Source organism: Netta rufina, assembly GCF_964035555.1.
Source record: "Netta rufina genome assembly, chromosome: 1".
NCBI classification, from domain to species: Eukaryota; Metazoa; Chordata; class Aves; order Anseriformes; family Anatidae; genus Netta; species Netta rufina.
In genome coordinates this window covers 94,049,480-94,070,583 of record NC_140123.1, presented here as the reverse complement: position 1 = coordinate 94,070,583, position 21,104 = coordinate 94,049,480, and the positions used below count along the sequence as shown (strand labels likewise).

The 21,104-nt window shown below is 35.8% G+C and overlaps 1 protein-coding gene across 2 annotated transcripts in view; it reads right to left on the bottom strand.

Moving 5' to 3' along the window:
- BRWD1 (bromodomain and WD repeat domain containing 1) overlaps window positions 1-21,104 on the bottom strand; it is a gene marked incomplete at its 5' end in the record, with an annotated part of 58,072 nt that overhangs the window by 20,490 nt on the left and 16,478 nt on the right. For both annotated transcript variants that reach the window (XM_084301127.1, XM_084301128.1), the window contains 15 exons: window positions 3,227-3,288; window positions 7,700-7,811; window positions 8,302-8,384; window positions 8,491-8,615; window positions 8,997-9,104; window positions 9,216-9,332; window positions 10,206-10,401; window positions 11,276-11,361; window positions 13,359-13,499; window positions 14,286-14,370; window positions 15,253-15,436; window positions 16,784-16,966; window positions 17,415-17,640; window positions 18,905-19,033; window positions 20,353-20,487. In XM_084301127.1, coding sequence (XP_084157253.1) covers window positions 3,227-3,288; window positions 7,700-7,811; window positions 8,302-8,384; window positions 8,491-8,615; window positions 8,997-9,104; window positions 9,216-9,332; window positions 10,206-10,401; window positions 11,276-11,361; window positions 13,359-13,499; window positions 14,286-14,370; window positions 15,253-15,436; window positions 16,784-16,966; window positions 17,415-17,640; window positions 18,905-19,033; window positions 20,353-20,487 — 1,972 coding nt within the window. The remainder of the gene's footprint in view (window positions 1-3,226; window positions 3,289-7,699; window positions 7,812-8,301; window positions 8,385-8,490; window positions 8,616-8,996; window positions 9,105-9,215; window positions 9,333-10,205; window positions 10,402-11,275; window positions 11,362-13,358; window positions 13,500-14,285; window positions 14,371-15,252; window positions 15,437-16,783; window positions 16,967-17,414; window positions 17,641-18,904; window positions 19,034-20,352; window positions 20,488-21,104) is intronic.

The window sequence follows — 21,104 nt, the reverse complement described above, 5'->3', positions numbered from 1 at the left end:
CTTCCCGGTATTACTGTGACCTTTAGAGCATTTTTAAAAATGTGTGCTTTGAATATGGCAGATCAATTGAATTTAAAAGCAAGAATTACTAGTAGACACGTAACGCTGTGATGGATGGTTCCACAGAAAGTCACGCTTCCAAAGATTAGTGCAATTCAGCTAATGCAGAATGACTGAGTAGGTAAGATTTTACCTCTGGGTATCTTTCCCCTCAACTCCGCAGACTGTTTTTTAGTATATATTCAGTCTCAGTTTCTGCACTTTATTATTGAAAAGCCAAATTCCTCATTTCATTGAGCACTCGAAAAGGAACAAGATCATGAAGGGTCCTGAGCAGACACAGTACGTAAGTTCTTCAGTACATCTTTGTACTGATTAGGACAACTGGAATAGCAGATTAAATTCAGCAGTCTAAAGCATATAGGCTTTCAGCTAGAAGCTAACAGTAGGAGCTTCTATTAGCATCTGAGAGTCTGTCCATTAAAAAGAAAACAAGAAAGATGATTGCTAGCATGAAGACTATAATCCACAAATAGGTTATATACAAATTCTGAAACATATTTCAGCTTTAACTGTTATAGAGACCAAAAAAAAAAAAAAAAAAAAACTAAACACGAAAGATCTAAACAAGTTTACCAGAGATCTTCTAAATTTATGAAAAGGACTGTTTTTTCCTTTGGCTGAACATGTACTAATCACCCAAAGTCTTTTCCAGTTCTTTGTTCATTACTGCATTGACAGAGCCCTAACAACATTTGTTATCCATTCAATAAAAAAGATGAAGCAGCTCTTCAAAAAACAAATGAATAAATAACAAAAAGGCACTAGGAAAAGCTGAAGAGAAAGGTGACTCACTTGTATTCCTTCTAACTCATCTTTGAGCTGAAACACTTCTGCAATCAGATCTCCTGAAGACAACACTAATAGAAAGCAGCAAGTAATTCTTCTACACTTAAACTTGTATCAAGAAGAACTCTACATCGTACGTGGTACTCCTCTGCATAAGCGCTCAAGAGGGACATTCTCCTGCAGGAGTAACATCCAAAGGAGAATGACAGACTAAAACAAATCTCTGTCCTCCTCAAGAAGCACGGGAAGATCACTGGTTTGTGTTTCTTGCAGCACCCTGGTACACACGACAGAAGACTTGTCATAACTTGTAGCACTTGGGTGACCATTTGGTCCACTCTTCAGGAGTAAATGGGTCACGGAGAGCTGAACCCTCCGAAGTAGGGTTACAGTGTTCACAGTACAAATAGGTAATACAGACTACAGACAGTCCATACCAGTAACAGTTTAGTAAGCAGGCTGCTGAAAACTGAGTTTTCATATGCACATTTGTCCTGGTCTTGACAACACTGTGCCTGACAAGACAAGACTTGGACATCTCATACTCTATAATCATGAGACAGAATTTATGCCTGCAGGATAAAAAAGGTTATAAATTAAAGTTGTGACCTGCTAGTCAAGTCAATCCAACTTCAGTGTTGCTCTTGTCCCACACGTTTATCTTAGTAAACTGAATAAAGAAAAATTTGAGAGAAGAGTGGAAAACATAAGATGCAATTTCAACTCAATTTGTAAGTCATTTAATTGAAGAAGGAACAAAAAGCAAAGGAGAAGGGGCATAACCTGTTTTATATTATATTACTAATACAACAATGCTTTCTAGGAAAGCATAAAACCTTTCCATAAGAGCCTTATTTCCCTACTAAATAAAAGAAAGAAGTTGCAATTTGCCTCTGATATAGCCAGTAAAATACAATGTTGTTACATAATACTACCCAGATTTAGGTAAGCGTCTGTAGGATGTCTCTATCATTACACTGTCACTATAGCAATTTCAGAAATTCTGGTTCCTTTATGATATCAAACTTAAGTGGTTAGGAACACTACATTTTATATTTCAAACACAAGAAGGGAGAACTTCATCCTTAATATTCTCATAACAAGCAACTTAAACCACCATATAGAGTATTCAGAAAAAATTGATGCTGTTTGTTCTGTCAGCAAAACATAACTATTCTGACCAGTTCATATGTAAGGCTTGTTATAGAGCCTCTAACAATCATATACGGTAAGCATTAACCAGATTATGATGAATAAGAATAAAATGGAGCTTTAGGTTTGAAGGAGGCAGATGTTGGCGATGATAAAATGGAGTTAAAATGGAGTGTTTCAACTAAATCTGTGGGGAAAAGAGAACACAATCCTGCTGACTCCTTGCTTTACATAAACTGAAATGTGTAACAATTCTAATTCCATATTTTTAATCCAGACTGTTTTGCAGCATTTCTCATCATAAGATGCAACTGAAGCAGCCAGCTCATACTTTAAACATTGGACAGTCAGGTGGCTACTGAGAACATAAAAATGTGTGCAACATAATGGTATTTTGTTTATATATGTGTGTATATATATAGATGTATATATATAAATATCATAAGTCTTAATATCATAATATCATATTTATATATCATAAGACTTTCTGGCATTTGGGAAACAAGCTAACTCCTGGCAAAGGTGATTAGGAAAATGAATAAATATCCTTTTGACAGCTTATTCAGTGATTACTCTCTCAGTATTCTACAAACTTTCCTCCCTTCTCCCAGCTCTTATCATTATCAACAAGCACTGGAAAACTGAACTGAGTAAGATAAACCAGGAATCCAATAATTTCTTTTAGAATTAATTTGGATTTGACCAATAAACCTTGCAAACAGCTGTTTTTAAAAGTGCCAGTTAAAATTTGCTGACTGGAAATTATTTCATATATATTCTTTCCTCCTCCTCCCTCCTATACTGTACCATATTACAGGTAACTAGTTTTTTGAAACTTGGAACATTTTTAAAACTTGGCTTTCAGAAATATCAGGCTTTATTGTATTTCAACTATTTCCTTCAAAACTACTTAGGAAGATGGAAAGTTTCAAGAGAAAAAATAGAGATATATTCAAGATATTTAACCAAACCTGAAGTGAGACTATCTTAATGAGCATTCTTGACTAAACACACATAAAAACCCTGCTTATGTTCTTGAAATTTCAAAGATAACTATTGCAACACCAGTTCCACCTGCTTCGTAGACGTGCATAGTGGATACTGTACTCAGATGATTCAGCGGCAAGAGTTGCAAGAAAGGTAACAATCATCTAAGGTCCTCTACCCGCATATAACAAAGGGTCTGGAAAGAGAGAAGCACAAAATTAAGTGAATTTCTACCTACCATTATCAGATATTGGCTCCATGTCCCATGGACTAAGCTTTTCAACTTCACCGTTGTCCCATCTGATTCAACAAGTTAAAAAAAAAAAAGAAACATACAAGTTAACATTACCTTGAGTTAGAAGTATTTCCTCTGAGCATATTTAAAGAAATTCTTCATCACTGCTATTTTTAGGCATTAATAAAATAAACTGCATGACTGCATATTAAAAAAGCATCAGTTAGTAACCAATTGTTACCAAAAAAAGGAAATATTCTTCATAACGAGTTTCCAACTAAAATTGTACTCCTGATTTTGGCTTTGCACAGCTTATGCAATTTCAAAAAATCAGTATTACAAGTCCTGTATCAAGAAGCTAGGTAAGAAAAAATAAACCATACACTTGGAAAAAATGAGAACATCAAGGGGAAGACACCAGGAAAACAAAAGGGGAGCAGACTTTTTTTCCCCCCAACCACAACAGTAGTTGTGCAAGTCTGTGGAATGTTTCAGAGAAAAGAAGAATAAGAATTGAGGTATTAATATTTCATTATCTTAGTCATATCACATTAAGACAAAGAAGAATAAAGTGTAGAAACTAAAGTTAAGAAACTGGAAGCAAAAGCAGAGTTAATATTAATAGAGCAACAACATATTCACTCTGATATTTAACTATTACAGCATGAACATAATAGTGGTCTCCCCAAATCACAGAACATTCGGGCAGACTTTTACATGCTTTTATCAACAAAGTTACCAATGAATTTCAGTATTTCAAACATAAGAAATGGCCTAGTGGATCAGTTCAGTGCCCTGTAGGTCCAGCTACACTAGCAATCTGTCTTCAAATGTATTAGCTAGAGACCATGTGATCCAGGTACAAGTGCATTGCACTCATACTTTTAATATTCACTATCACTTCATTCCTCTAGGCATGTTATTGAATACATCCCACGTTACTTCCTTTAGTATCTATTTTTTGGCTAATACCTTTACCAGCCTGCTAACGCTGCCTGTTTCTGTCAATAAGTACCGCAACACTTTCTTCCTCAGCTGTAGCTACTACCAAGAAAAATGTCACAAGCATAAGCAAGACTACTATTTCTTCAGGTGTCCTATCCAACATACCTGTGCTGAAAATTAAAAAACAAAAGTTCCACATAAAAGTCATTCAGTTTTATGAGATCTTTGTTCGTCCTTTCTTCTAGCATTCTGTTTGTCTACCTGAAATGACATTCATCTTCTAGAGACTTGGGTATCTCACTACTCATGCTCTACAACAGGCTTATGAGGACTCTAGGTAAAGTTGGTCCCAGCTCTGATTTGTGGGGGAGCCCACTGCCATTGCTCTAGCCTTAAACACGACTGTTAAGAACTGTTCTTTTGCTCCCTATCATTTAACCAGTTTTCAGCACAGAAAAGCATTTACTCCGATGCCATAACATCTTAGCTTCTTTAACATCTCTTGGACAGAAATCCTGCCAAGGGCTTCTCTTAAAACTAACTGAAACCATCAAAAAAAAACAAACAAACAAACTAACACACAAATACTATGGAATAAAGTTGATACGTAAGCATATGCTTACTAAAAAGTCAGAATTGCAAAAGGGCCAGAGAGGCAGAACCTCCTTATAGAGATGCAACGCCAGCCAGCTCTCCTACATCTGGAATAAACCATGTGCTCAGTAGTATTATTCTTTATGATATACATTATGTATATTATATGCATATACCAGAAACTGCAGTCAAATACATCAGTCTATGCTTCACTAATTGCCCTCCAGAGCCTTTTCTGCTGGCAGGAGCTATAACCTGCTTGTGCACTAATGCATGGTCCAACTGTAGCATAGGTTGCCAGGAGTTTAGAGTTCTCGTTCAGAGAACTGAGTTCTTCACATGCCTAGTTAAATGCCATCTACCTTTTATGACTTAATACACCTGATTTAGATATTTGGTTTAATACTTCCTGTGTGTTTATTTCAAACTGAAACTGAAGTTTTAGTTGATGCTCTTCATAGTATTTATTAACTAAAAACTCTGCTCATGTAAAAAAACCTCTCCATTATTTTGGACTGTCCATCGATTCAGGAAAATTTTGCGCTATCTACATTCAGCCTGTTTGATTATTTATGAACTAACAGACTTCTGAAAGTTTGTCTACTGAATTCTACTCTCAGTTAATTCATAATACCTCAGAAGTTATTGTCACAAATAAATTTATACACTACTTCATAATATTTTATGAAAGTCCCATTCAGTTCTGCTTAAGCACCATTCATCCAGACAACACAATTTATATACACAGAGCTGCTTCTATATAAATGCCTATTTTTATGTGGCCAATAAAGCAAAATGTTCAATTTATACACCACCTTTCTATTTATTAACTACACTACAGTGGTGATGATAATTTGAGATGATGCCCATGTGTGATGACCTGGTTACTGAGAAGACTGACTTTAAATCTATTCAGAAGAATAAATCAGGAGTAAGCAATTTGAAGGTATGTGTCAAGTACTCCCTTTCATCTCATTCAAATGAGGTTTCCAACATTCCTGGTCATTGACTGTTCTGAAGCCATCTTTTGAAGGTTGTTTTTGGTATAAAATCAAAAGCACTTCTATTGTAATAAAGCTCTGACTCAGAAGCAGTGAACAAGTGCAGATGCCCAAAATCTGCTGGTTTATCAAAATTATGCCAGATTAGGAAGCACCTTAACCCAAATCCTGCATGACAAAGACAGACAACTGATTGCAGTTTTTCCAAGACAGAGTTGCCTCCTCCCTCCCCCCACAATTTAAATAGATGAAAAATGAAGTGAATTAAAAAATTTCTTTGCATCCAATTTTAAAAGCCTGTGAATGCAAATTAGGAAGCCACTGTTACTGAACCAGATGCAGATACTTTGAAAGACAAGACATAAGATTCTCTAATAAAGTATCACATTTACAAGAAGAGCCAAGAATCCAGCCAAGTTACAAAACCTATCTACACCTCCAAAACACTCCAGACATTTTCATACAATGTTTACCTATACAAATGTTAGAAATCTATTCTAGACAAGTTGTTTGAGAGTCACATTCTTGACAGAAGCACCACAAATTTTGGAAGAGCTCTCTTTTAAGAATGATCTTTACAGAACACTGAATTTCTTAACTATTAAATTTTTAAGCCAACTTCAAAGCAGTTCTGGGCTCTCCTCTGTTAACAGCTAGTGCACTGAAAATACTGAAATATTCTTCAGCATTCAAAGAAGAAAGGAGTCTGGGAAGTTGGCTATAGGCTCTTTTTCATAATTAAAAATGTGATACTGAACTGGCCAAAAAAAGAAACCACAAGCTCATCTGAACTTACTTATAAGGAATAACTGTAATAATATAACAAAACACGTGAAAGGTTTACTGTATGTTCCCCACTGCAACATATCAAACGGGTTTGAGATATCTTGTAACAGATAAAAAAATCCTGAGTTCACATGCCAGAATGAAAAATATTACTACCACCTTTTATTTCAGAGTACTATTTTTTGTTTTTATTTTTTAATTATTTCAGATGACTTTTCCATACTGGGGCCTAGCAGGGAGTCATTTTTCAGCACACGTTTACGTCCAAATACCTTGCTACCAGTTTGAATCTGATGTTCTGACCTTTCCTGTTCAAGCAAGTTTTTATCCCTACTCTAATACCCCCATATTTGCTCAGCTTTGCCATATTTTGAACAATGCATTTGACACTATATGCCTTCACCTATGCAACATTATCTCTTGACAAGCAGACTGGTCAAATGGATTTCTCTGTCAGACAGTAGCAGAGGGCTAATTTACCTGCAAGTTCTCCTGCTAAATATAACCCAAAGAAGAAAATGCAGGAGAAACCACAAGCAGAATCTGCATAATAGCAAATATGATGGAATACCAGTAAGCAGTGAAAGGAAAAGTTCTGTCTTCATATTCATGTAGCAAGCATGAGGATAGAGCAACACTTTGAAACATCCTTTACATGAGGCTCAAATGATGGCTTGAAATAAAGTTACAGTTATACCTGTTTCTGTAGGCTCACAGCGCTAATAGATCACATAATACACAAAAGACAGAAGTGGGAGAACTTGAAGTGTGAGAATCATGATGTAAGTAACAGGAAAGATTCAACATGCCCTATCCAAAACCAATTGTCAATGAAGAATAATAATTTATATACATTGGAAATCGCATGGTTTGCTTCATGAAAGAGATTTAGCAGTAGTTATTACAGATCATTTGCAGTTGTGAGAGGTCAATAACTTGTTCTATCCAGTTGTTCTTCATTTAAAAAAAAGTTGCTTCAAATTCATATAAATTCACATTATGCTAGATTAGCAACCTTAAACCATTAAGAAGTGATAATATGTCCAGTAAAATCATTAAACAACTTCCACATTCTTATACCAATAGTCTAGCTACATAAAAGGCAATCCACACTACTAATATCAAAAGTCCAAAACCCGTTTATACTTACTTTACACTGTAACACTGAAAATGACTATCTGGATATTGAGGCTGATACGGTTCTTGACCCAGCACTGTTCCAAACCACCATGCATCATCAATAATGGATCGGAACCTGTCAGCTAGAACAACACCAACAAAGAAGTCTGATCCTGTGTTCTATTAACAAGAGTTACTTAAATATGCTTCTTTTTGTAATTAAAAAGCTTTTAATAATGTATTTCAGTTTTAAGTCCTAAAAATACTGATACTCAGTAAAGATGAGACAACCTATTATGCCAAAAACTGTTATGTTAAAACTGCTTGCTACTTAACTACAAAACAAAAAAAAGACAACACTAGAACCTCATTTTATGTTTTGAAGACTTTATCTTAGATCTGTGGTAACATCTCCTAAACACTTAGTACCGGCACCAGTAGTTTCATACTTCAAACAGGCAGTGGAAATTTACAGAGAACCCTTTGAAATTACAAGCAAATAACTAGCATATCCAGTAATTAGACAAGGATATACATATATATATATATATATATATATAAATATAAATATATATATATATATTTTTTTTTTTTTCAGAGTTCTTCTGTCAGACGTTCAGAGAACACACTTACAGGCTTGCCAGTTCCTTTGCCGTGCTTCATCATAGAACTGACGTAATATAAGGAAGTCGATAACATCTGGCATATCATGGTATCTAGGTTAAAAAGAAATTGCTTTCAGATGTGTACCTTGGGGTTTTAGGAAGAAGCTTAAAGAAATATATTTTTGAATACTTTTCAGGAAAATAAAGATGCACATACTTGATGGAGAATGATTTGTCTGTATGCTTTCCAGTGGCATGATCTATAAAGGCAAGCTTGAGGCAACACAATGTGGGAGGACCAACCTCGTATCTAATTCCAACAATTTTTACCAACTCCTGATCCTACAGGTAAGAATGAACAGTTTCAGAATGTATTACCCCCTGGACTATGCACAGAACTAATATTTAATAATAGGTTAACCAAACACATTAAATGTACCCACATCCAAAATGACAAAAATATTGGCACAATTTTTGAGATTCAATGGAACACACCTATTGGACTCAGCATTTTAGGACAACTATTTATATTCAGGCTTCCCACATGTAACTCTGAAGCTATTCCAGTAACTGAAGACAATTCTCACTCTTGCATTCATAGAAAAATGTTATAAGGCAAATGGCATAGCCTCAGAAATTAATAGGTTAAAAAAAGTGTAACACAACACTTTTCATTCACAGACTACTAGTACTGAACTCACATCATCTTCAGTGCAGACCTACCCTAAGAACTACTTTTCTCCAAGGCTCCTTGTGGGGATTCAGTTCATAAATCTTATTTCTTCTAACTGCTTCAATGTAAGCTTCATGTCCTTGTCGAAAATATATTACCTTAAAAAAAAAAAACACAACACCATAACAAAACAATAGTAAATGTTTCTCTACATGTAGTAATGATAGTAATATGTAAGTAGTATAGGAGATTTTAATAAATATTCTTACCTCATCGCCCATCTGAGGGACAAATGGAGATCTCCGAAGAGCTGTGTCTGTTATCCAAACTGGAGGATGCCAGTCATATGACAGTTCCGAGTTTACTGGTTCTGATGGAGCATTAGCCTGCATATTTAAGAAACAGCAACATTAGACATGAGACATTGCTGACAGGACATCAAAAACAACAATTTGGCAGATAAAAGCTTGAGTTATGAAAGACAGACGTACGTTTCTGAAACTTGTTATCAAAATTCATTCAAGGCTTTCCTCAAATTGTAACTCTATTTGTAGTACTCATACCAAGTAGAAGACTTGAGTGAGCAAGATAACTATTTCGTAACTCTCAAGAGAATCAAAGCCTTATAATTTAGATGGCATTCTTGGTGCCCAATAAAACTCTTATCAAACTGCAAGAAACTATCTGAAGATGGAAAATTATGAGAGATCAAAGTCATTTAAGAGGCCTTGTACACATATATACTTGACGTATCTTCAATTCATTCAGTTCCAGAGGCAGATAAGTTACTTCTGCCCACCCAGAGCATCTTAAAATAGATACAACCAGATTCTTTTGAAACAGCTTTAGCCTAATATCAGAAGCAGCAGCGTAATTAAATAAACCAAGTACTTATTCAGTAAATATTCATATTAAAACAGTTGTAAATAATTTAGAGAAATATTTTGAAGAAAGTGAAAGGATTGAGAGAAAATAGCCAAAAATAATTGTTTCAAATTGAAAAAGAACAACTATTTAACTTAAAAACTTGAGGAACTTGGAAAAAAGTAATTTTGTAGTTCACAAAAAAAATAAAAAATTCAACCCAATCAGTTAAGTATCCTGGATTTTGACCGTTATCGAATTAATCGAGAGCACACTATTTAGTGGTAACAACGTTCTTGTCTAATGGCAAAAGCCATTACTTCAAGAGTTTCCAGTGATAAAGTCTAAAACCTAACAGAAATCTATTAAAAAGATAGACAAAATCAGTTGTATACCCCCTCCTGCTTTTTTGGTCTGGGCTTTTTTCTCCTTTTTCTTCTTCTTCTCTTTGGAGGAGACGATTTCTCTGCTGACACTTCATCTTCTGAAGTACTGCAGTATCTGATAGCTTTCCGTCGAGAAGTCCGTACAGGAGGTTGCAGGTTAATCCCTGCATCAGCGATCCAGTCAGAGTACCTGCTTGAAGAATCACTGACCACAGTGGACAGGATCAGGGAAGAATACAAACACAGAACTGAGTTGTCAACACTTGAGAACACTAAATTCTCTCAGACAAATATCTGCCAATACAGATTATTGTGGAACGTAATAACAGAAGAATTATCAAATTCCTTTGAACTTTTAAAAATTATTTGATGTTTTACTTAATTTTCTGTGAAAACATAAATTTAAAGCATGTTTTCCACAGTAAAGTCATCCAGTAAATTCTAAAATTAGAAATTTATTCAAGAAAGTTGTGCATTGACTATTTTGGGGACTAGTTAAAAGCCATCCCTACAGAAACATTAAAGCCAAGAGTTACTCCCATTTTTCAAAGACAGTTACAAAAATCTCACAGGTTCACATTTGTGTTTACCAGTATTTTTTAATTCTACTATTAGACAGTTCTAGAAAGAATATTTAGAGACCCATATTAAAATCATTAAAAATATATCTGTTACTTCAGTTCTAAATAAAATTATAAACTGAAACAAAAAGAAAAATCTTGATTTTGGTGAATATTTTCAACCAACCATTTTCCTAAGCGCAAGCAACTGACTATTGCTAGGTTCTTCAAAAACAAAAAATAAAACCGAAATCCCATAGCATTAGAAACATGCTAGTTCATCACCATTTTGCCTTACCATCTAGCAAGAAAATCCAGCAAGTGAAAGGATTAGAAATTATATCAATAGACAGAAGCGTTTGGGAAAAACAGAAGACTAAATAATGACAACGGTGACACTGCAGTATTGTAACCTTAAAGTATTACATATGAATCACACTAGAACTTCCACACAACTTTAACTTGACAAAATTCACGTGGAATTTGTGACAGTAAAAGCTAGAATTTGTTTGTTTTTACCTGGAGCTATTAGTGTTGCTTTTCTTGTCACTTCTCCATTCTTCCTCTTCATCAGATGAGCCAGAGCCCTCACTTTCTTCAGCTTCCTGAATTTAAAAATACACATCTGAATCAAACCAAAACTTTCTCACAGCATGTTTTAATGGTTTTCAACATAAAACATGTTCTCCACTCATGTCTGCCTATTAGCCAAGAGTGGATCTACCTGCTGTAGCCTGTCTTCACAAAGCTATGCTTTCATCCCCCTACCATAGTCCTAGTGTTTACTAATCTAAGTTCACATTGTTTATTAGAATGAACTAGCTGGTGGTTTTGATTGTTTCGAATTGCAGACTGATGCCACCACCAGGTCATATAAAGCATACAATAAAATCTAACTCCCTGGAATGCAAAGGAAGAATTTAACAATTGCATCAGGAACAAATCAAAGCAAGCTGTTATATCTCCCATCCAAACACAGCATGAGTATATTCTGCTACAGGAGAAACATTTGTATATTTTTCTTTAATTCAGGTGTTTTTTTCTCATTTTAGTATTAACGGATCAGTTATTTTCATGCATACATTTAAATGCAAAACTAAGTAGTCCAGATATAGCAAAATATATTACATGATCAATATCTTGACTATCGTTTAACATCTACGTCAACTTCATGTTTAAATAGTTTTCCATAACTGAAGTGACTAAATATAATGCATTGCTCATGTCTCAAGCCATATACTGTCAAGAAAAAATAAAAACAAAACCAAAAACAAGATCTGACTTGCAACGTCAAGTTCAATACAGTTTGAACTAGTCCAACATGATACTTTGTTCATCAGTATGTCAGAGTAACCGAGTCAACAGTTTCCCCCATAAAACCAATGCTGTTCATACGGCATATAGTATCTTTAATCCTACAAATAGTAGGATTAAAAAAAGCAACCCTTTCTCCTACATCTACCAAAGCTCATTTTCATATCATTCATTTTCTTGTTTTGATTTTTTAAAGATATTATTTTCATAATACAAGAGATCTCAAAAAAGGATTTCTATAGCTTTTCTGCTATAAGAAGCTTGTATAATAATCATGTTACAAATTGGAAAATTAAAAACACAGAAGACTGGATGTCAGAAGTTCTAAGATCGCTTCAAATTTACTTAAGTATACGTAGTATTCAAATAACAGTGCACACTGCTCGCTCACTTGTTCACAGTCTGAGTGCTTAGAATTTGTCAGATGCCAGAAGTCTTCTGTCAACTTCCTTCTACCCACTGCCCACATTAAATAAATTTAATGAAAAGTTCAAGTTTGCCTTAATGTTATTTTTTTTGTTTTTAAAGACACTGGGGTTCTTCATTAAGAGGCCAAGAGTCCTTTTCCAAAGAAAAACATCTTTTTTACAGCATTATCTTATCTCCTGAATGTTCCCGCTTTATTCACCATTCTCCACCACAACAAAGAGACTAGCCAAAAAAAAATCTGTCCTTGTCAACTCCTTCCCTCTTTCCCAGTTTGAGACTATTTCCTTGTGTACAAGACAAAACAACTGCAGTGCAAGCGGTCATAGCACTCATTCACAACATCTGATATCAGAACAGTCAAAACCTCCTGTTATTTACAGCAAAACTGTGCTTCATCCCTTAAACTCTGAGCCAGTACTCAGCCAATATAAAAAGACTCTGCAGAAGAATTCCTAGACCATAAAAATTCTTTAAATTTAAAACTTTGCAGTTTTCACAAAGAAAAAGCAAAAAAAAAACAAACTAAAATCCAAATCTCAGCTTAAGCCAACCTCAGCACTGTACACTGTGTTTTTGCATTGGTCTGTAGATTTGACTTAAAAGGTTCTCAGCAGAAATAGTTCATTGAGAAATAGCCATTTCTCAAGCGACATGAAACATTATCACTATTAAGGCAACTGTAATATTTCTCAAACCTAGTTATTTGTTTACATTAGCAAGAATGTTGCTTACAGAAATTCTTTCCCTAATGTAAGAGGTTTTGTTTACTTCTTTGTTTTAAGAGAGAAAATATATTTTTATGAAACCTCAATTATTAAGAAACTTGAGTTCACAAAACAGAAGTCAAAACAGAACTTACCTGCTCCATCAAACCAAGGCAGTCCTCTCTCTCCTCATCAGAAGAATCAAGTTGTTCAATGTTATTCCGTGTTCGGTAATTTGGATATTTCCGTCTATGCAGTCTACGCTTAGACTGTATTAATGAAGACTCGGAGTCGCTCTAATTTACATAGGAAGTACAAGAAGTTACACACAAATGTACACTTGGCAAACATCTTATGGGGGTCAAAGGGTGTATTAAAAGCACTGATTAACATAAAAAGTAAAATGGTCTCATTGCACCACAGCCTCATCACATCACAATTCCTTTTCACAAGAAATAATTTTACTGTAAGCCATTCATTTTAAATTCCCAGTTCCCAATTTAAGATTTCACAGCTGTCCTAAGAAATTGCTCTTTCTACACTACTGCAAGCAACGGGTCAATTCACACCACCTGACAAATATCAAGAATCAAGACCAGAAATCCTCAATTCCTCCCATCTAAGGGAATCATGCAGTACAGCTCTTGCATCGAGTTGTTCTGTACTGCAAGACACAGTGAATCAGGCCACAACCTTATAAAGCCAGGGCAGTAACCAATTGGTCCTTCTTATTGATCTCTTCCAAAAAATAGGAAATGAAGAAATTGCTCAAAGTAGGGCAACTCTGATAAAAATTAACCATACACAAAACGTTGTAATCTAAAGTAAAACTGCACAGAGCATCACAATGTAGCCTACAATTCTTCAAACACAGGATCTTGAACACTCCCACTTGCATGTCAATGCTTTAGCGTGGACCTGCACAATTGGAAGCAAACCTTGACCTGCAATGAGCAGAAGATGATTCAGCAGGAACCTTTGAAGACTATACCTTCAGGAAGTGTCTGCTTTCATTTTTTTTAAGAGCATGATTTGTCCTAAACCCATGCAGAACACCTGTTTTCCTAAAAGATAATGCATACCTTTTCAAATGACTTCCTTTTCTTCTCTGCTGCATAGAGATCTCTCTCTTCTTCCCCTTTTGCAATTCGATATTCTTCCTGCTTCCTACAAGGAAGTCAAGAAAATCTAATTCTTTATCTCCTTTAACAACATTGAACTTAAACAGTTCATTCTCTTAAAAAAGAGCTATGTAAAAAGCCCTAATACCTAATTCCATTACTGTAATTCCAGACATTAATTATTGTTCATGTGCCCAAAACATAACACAAGTCCTCTCACTTCCAGATAGGGTAAAGAAGTTGGATATTAAAAAAAGCCTTCCTCGCAAATATCAGAATATAATTAACTTCTGCAATCCCATTTTGAATCTATATTCTTCCTTTTGTAATCTTTCTACCTCCAAGTATTCAACACTGCGAAGGCTTTTTAAAAACTTCAGCGTAGTTGGAACACATCGTGGCTGTATCATTAAAAAGAATTGTTTACATATCAATATTATTTCTCCTTTTTCACAGATGTGGACAGAGTACTTTTGAAGTCGACCTCATTTCTCCATTGAAGAACCTGTGCTGTTCTGAATTTCACAGTACACCTCTTGGCTTTAGCATATCAAGCGTGCAATGCTGCTTCTGGTCATAACACATTGTGCTTTTCTCAAACTTAGCAAGGGCAATCTCTCCAAACTCCTCCACATATGTGAATTTAACCTACACCCCTTTCTTCTGAAAAAAAAAGCAAGAATCTTGGATATCTGTCCTTTGAAATGGCTCAATATTGAAATGTTGGAGAATCACTCTTTATTAAACTAACTTTCCATTCTTTTTGAATAGACTTCACAGTTAAGAGCTTTAATCACAGCTGTTCTTTAAATTATTCTAATTCATACCATATACCTACTTCAGTTTAGTTAATAACACTAGATTTAAAAATAATAGCATGATACATTCTCTCTAGTCATGTCAACAGTTTAGTCAGCTGTCTACAGACCTGAGTAAGCTTGGTGGTATTTCTGGTACAACAACTCTTCGCCTCCAAGCCTGAAGGTCTCGCTCAGTAGCCATCTGACTTCGTGGAGCATTTTGATGCATCTGACGCACACCTTCAACTTGCCCACTACGGCGCAGGCCGATATTGGGAGGAGACTGGATGTCCAGACTTGGTCTTCTAAAAACTAAAATGCACAAGCAAAAACATTTCTTCTAGACTACACAGAATGGGAAACTTAGTTTTTATCACTAATAAGAACAAACAACACTTTACATATTTATTTATTTATTTTAATCTCCACGATGCTAGAGCCTAGGAATCATATTTAGGAAGTTATGTGTCTTGTAGAACATGTAGTGAGAGTACACACGTGCTTTTTAAATGGTCGTTTCCACTACTACTTTAAAACAAGTGAAAGTAAGCATAATGTGACAGGTGTTCTTCTGAACTATTTCAGGCAGTGGTGAGGTTAGTGATGTTCAAAGAAGCAATCTCTCTGTAGCTGACCATATGTAATTAAAAGTACATGGACACACATCGTTAAGTTTCCAGTTTAAATTTGCAAAGATGGAAGAAGAGACCCCAGTTTGAATAATAGTAAAAGACTGGTTCTCTTTTAAAGTTTTCGGAATAAATGTAGTTCCCGTAAGTGACATCTGCATACTCTACACCTATTGCTAAAAGCACAGCACTCTACAATAAATATAATTAATGTTTTTTTAAAAGGAATAATAAAAGGCTTTGTTTTGCAATTTAATCACAGGAATAACAGTGTTTTAGGAAAAAAAAAAAAAAAACAACACATCTTAACCAGTTACTACTGTTAAGGGAATGTTGGTCACCAAAACAATATCAAAGTTAAAGTCCTTTGGAAATAGAACGGAATAATTCAGTTGGAAGGGACCTACAAAGATTGTCAAGTGCAACTGCCTGAGCACCTCAGGGCTACCCAGAAGTTAAAGTATATGAATGAGGGGACTGTCCAAACATCTCTCGAACACTGAGAAGCATGGAGCAACCACCACCACTCTAGGCAGCCTGTTTGATCACACTCACAGTACAGAAACGTTTCCTAATGTCCATCCTGAGCCTCCCTTGGTGCAGCCTCGTGCTGTCATTAAGTGTCCTACCGCTGGTTCCCAGGGAGCCGAAGTAGGCACCTCCCTCTCTGCTTCCCCTCCTCAGGGAGCTGCTGAGAGCAACAAGATCACACCTCTCAGCCTCCTTTCTCCCAGACTGGACAACCTGTGTCCTCAGCCTCTCCCCACAGGACATGCCTTCAAGCCCTTCTAACAACTTTTCTGCACTCCTCGGGACACATTCAAGTATCTTAACATCCTTTTTATATTGTGGAGCCCTGACCTACACACAACATCCAAGGTGAAGTAACAACGACATTAAATACAATGGGAGGATCATCTCATGATTTCCCTGTCCAGAAGACTCCAGTGGATTTATTTCAAATACATTTCACAGAGTAATAAAAATGGAGATAAAACAAGCAGGTAAAAACGTATCAGCAACTACTAACCTCTTCTAGGTGTTCCTTCATTCTGTGGGCCACCTGAAGCAGATTCAGGATCTGCTCCATTTCTTTGATCTTGTTGTAGCTGTAATTGTCTAATCATGCCATCAAGAATGCTGGGCTCCATGCCTTGTTCATCCTGATCAACCGTCTGTTGGCCTATAACTTGTTCAACCACTTCTCCATCACCTTTCAAGTGTAACAGAATGACAAAATGAATGGGTTATCTGACTGATGATGGCAAATGATTTAATCTTTGTTCACATCACAGTGAGACACGTTCTGCAACTAAACACAAGAAAAACTCTGGAAATGATTCAACTTACTTATTCTCAAATGAGACATTTATGGAGCCTAAAACTCAAACACTTTATGCATTCCAGCTCAAGGAGGGAAAAAAAAAAAAAAAAAAAAGAAGACTTTCACTTGAGCTCCTTTTTTTTTTTGTTGTTGTTTAAAGTAGTATTCACTTTGGGACCCTTCAGCATCCCTAGTGAACAAAAATACAAGTGATAGTTGTAAACGTGCTAGAAAAACAGCATTTTTATATCACGTGTCATATCTACTCTCTTCCCACTTGGAATTACTGCAGCACAGCTAAGTTTTGGATGTACATCTTTAGCAAGAACATTCTTACTTGTTGCTACATATCCAAGTTGAGGAATCAAATGTTCATCTGCACAATTCTCTCTTCCCGGCACCAATCTTTGATATCTTGTCGGATGAGGGTTTCCATCCACATCTACTAAGAAGGGAGGGGGCATGAGATGAGGAGCCTGTTGAGTCTGCTCATCTAGGACATAATTGTTAGAGTCTCGAATAAGTGGCCGATAGTCAGTGTGGAAGAACATCTGATCAGGAATCTAGAAAGAAATGAAGGTTTTATGTTGTCAGTTGGAAAGAAAAAAAAGAGGTGTGCTAGAGAACATAAAAGAACAAATGACACTAATTAAAATATCTAAAGCCACCTTAAAAGGTAAAAGGGTAAGTTCTAAATTAGAAGAGTTACGCATCACTACTATAACCTGTGTGTTGCAGTACTCTCATTTTTGATAATACAGACGCTTTTAGAAAACAATAAAAAGAGGTAACTTTACATGGCACTTAAAACCTCTACACTTTAAACTCAGAATATTTTACATCCCATTCTAATTTTTTCCACACAATTAAGAAAGCTTCCTTGATTTCCATGCAAGGAAATCATCTCAAGTTCAACATAAGTTCTCAAAGTAAAGTTCTTTCTTAATCATGCAACGTCCACCAGAAAAGTTTTCTGCAACTGAACAGTCTGTTAAGTCCATGCAGCTGAAGGAAAACAGTTACACAAGTATTAGATCATAGTCAGAATCTTTGCTCCCAGAGACGATGAGCAAGATGAAGAGAGTAAGTTTCAATTTCAGCTAAGAATGTAAAACAAGAAAAAAAAAGTCTTTAAAATGACAAACACAGAATTACCATTGCAACTTTAAAAAAACTGAGGGGGAAGTGAAGAAAAGCATAGGCCAGAACTGCACTTTTGAGAGCTATTTCAAGAGAACAGAAACACATGTTGATACATTCAAAAAAGCAAAGCATTCAATCCTATACACATTTTCCTAGTATTTCAAAGTCAGCGGTGTTGGCTGCTTATTTGCTTTTGCTTAGACTGCTACAGTGAAATTGGGTTTGAGTAATAAAAGGTCTAAGGAACTGCAAGTTCTAATAATGAAAACAAAACAGCACATTATTCTTAACATAGAAACATTCTGCTTTTGTTAATTTGGTAGGAGTGCAGTAAACTTTGTGATACGTTCCAGTCTTCAAACATAAACCCATTTTGAGAAATCAGAAATAACAGTAATATGTCCACAAACAATTAACATGCAAATTAGGTGGCTGGAAGATGAATAGATTTACTTCAGGAAAAGTTTACTAGCTACTCCCCAAAGGAATGTTATGACACTGGTTGTTTCTGCCGTGCCAGGACCATATATATAAGAAAACTCAGACATCAAGAAACATGTTATATTTAGATCCACTACACATAAAACTCTTTTCTTATACGTGATGTTTCAGAGGAATGAACATAGCTAATCTAATTTCAGTTAGAAGCTTAAATAAACAGTTCTAATAAAAAGCTGAACTTACCTTTTCATAAGGCCTGCTACAGCCAAAACCAAATATCAACAGATGCCCATGAGAATCTGTACATGCAAAATGTTGCCCATCTGGTGAAAATTTACAGTCAAAAACAGCACCGTGTCCTTGGCCTTCAATCTAGATTGAAGGAAAAAAACTCAAGACGATTTTATCAAATTTTTTGAGCAAACAAAAATGCAGCATCAAAAATTAGTTATTCTATCAAAAGCAGCCAAGCACTTCTCAGATACCTCCATTAAAGCACAGATAATGCCCTATCACTTCAGTTTATTTTGTCTCCCTGACATATTAAAGTTCTGAATCATACAATTTTAAAAGATGTGCACTAAAGGGTATGGAAAACCTAATGCTTAAAAAAATATATCTTTTTGAGGCTTTTTAGCTGTTAGTATACTAATGAAGAATAAATTGTAGCTAATATAAACTGATTGTTAAACCACTTTGAAGAAAAGTACAGGGAGTCTTAAAGCTTAAGAAAAAATCCCTTCCTATTGACAGTAACCAGAAAAAAAAAAAAAGAGGGATTACAGAAATTAATATGAACGCTGGATCAGACTGAAGCCTCAGAGATGACAACCTACTTAAAAGTGTTAATCATAAAGCTGTTAAATATAGTGAATATCACAGGAGCTCTCCAAAAGCACTAAGGTTTACATTATCATTTTTAGAACAGTTGAGAATGCCAACACTTGTCTCCTGAAATGGTGATCTGAAAGGGGACCCTTTCAGTGGCACCCAACTCATTTCCATTAACAACAGTTACTATGAATGAGGTGCAAAAAGGTCTCTAGGTCACTAGTAACAAGGAATGGAAGAGCCCCGGTGTTAACTATTAGCAGTATTCACAAATTGGGAAGTGCTGAAGAACAGGTAAAATCAGAATAGCTGAGACCTCAACTATGACGAAAGCGGTATCTTACTTTGTTCCCCCATGCCTCACATTCTTCCCACCTGACTACACATTCTCACAATTCATCTTCCTTGACTCAGAAGCTTATCAGAGCACCCTGACCTGACTCAACTCAGAAGCCCTAGAGTAATGAGGTAGTACAAGAAAGAGGGAAATAATTTTCTAGATTAGTGAACTGACTCAGCTTACTAAATGGTCCAATGATAGGCACCTTATTCAAAGTAGAAACTGGAAGTTGGGAGCAGACAACGGAGGCTACATCAGCCTCCTTTTCTGCCACATTATTCTATTAAAAATGGATTTCATTTACACTGCACCCATAGTTACAGCAGCCATGGAATTCAAAGATAAAAGTTCTATAAACAAACTGAAATGAATTTTTGCTGGTGTTGCTTTCCGATGAATTGTTTTCTAAAAAGGTCCAGCAGGTATGTCTGTTGATGACAGTTAATTCTCTACTCTACCTAGGAACTGAACACAATGCTGTGTGCTGAGAAAAAAAAAAAAAAGTTAAAAGAAGTCTTACCATGTTAAAATAATGCTTTGTTTTTGTGCCTTTTGTAATGTCCCATATGAAGATGTTGCCGTCATGACCTGCAGACAGCATTATCCTGGAATCAAAAGGATGGGTCTCCAAGACAAATACTTCATCCGCATGGCCCTAAAATTCAAAATTGCAAGTCACATGCAAATCAAAAGGACTAATCCAAATCAACAGGATATTTACAGTAGAGCCTAAAAGACTACCATCCTCGCCTCACACTCAGCCTTTTTGGAAGTGAGATCCCTACAAGCTGCCTCCAAAAAATATATGGACTTTTAGAAACTTCACAGCAATTCCACGGTATCTGGATCGCTACCTGGAGGATTAGAGAAGCACATAGAAAGCCGGGTAAAACTCCAGGCAGACAGAATCTTATTATCATTTGAAATTTAATCATTTCCTAGATTCAAACAAGAACTCTGGAAATATGGAGCTTCTGCCAAATCAATGTGAATTACTAAAAATAGGCAAGGCTTTTTATTTGTTTGCTTTTCTTTTTTTTATTCATTTTACTGGACAGGCACGTTCGACACAGCACCTAGGGAAGCCTTGTTCAAAAGCAGGAGAGAGCTGTTAGTTTTGGTTAAAAAACAGCTCCAAGGAACGCTACACTTGCCTTACCAGTCATATAGAGCTTTCAAGACAAATCAGACCTAATAACAAACTCAGCATGCACATGCCATTCTAAGTATGGAAAGACCACGTACTTCAAAAAAGCAAGTAAAATTACATAC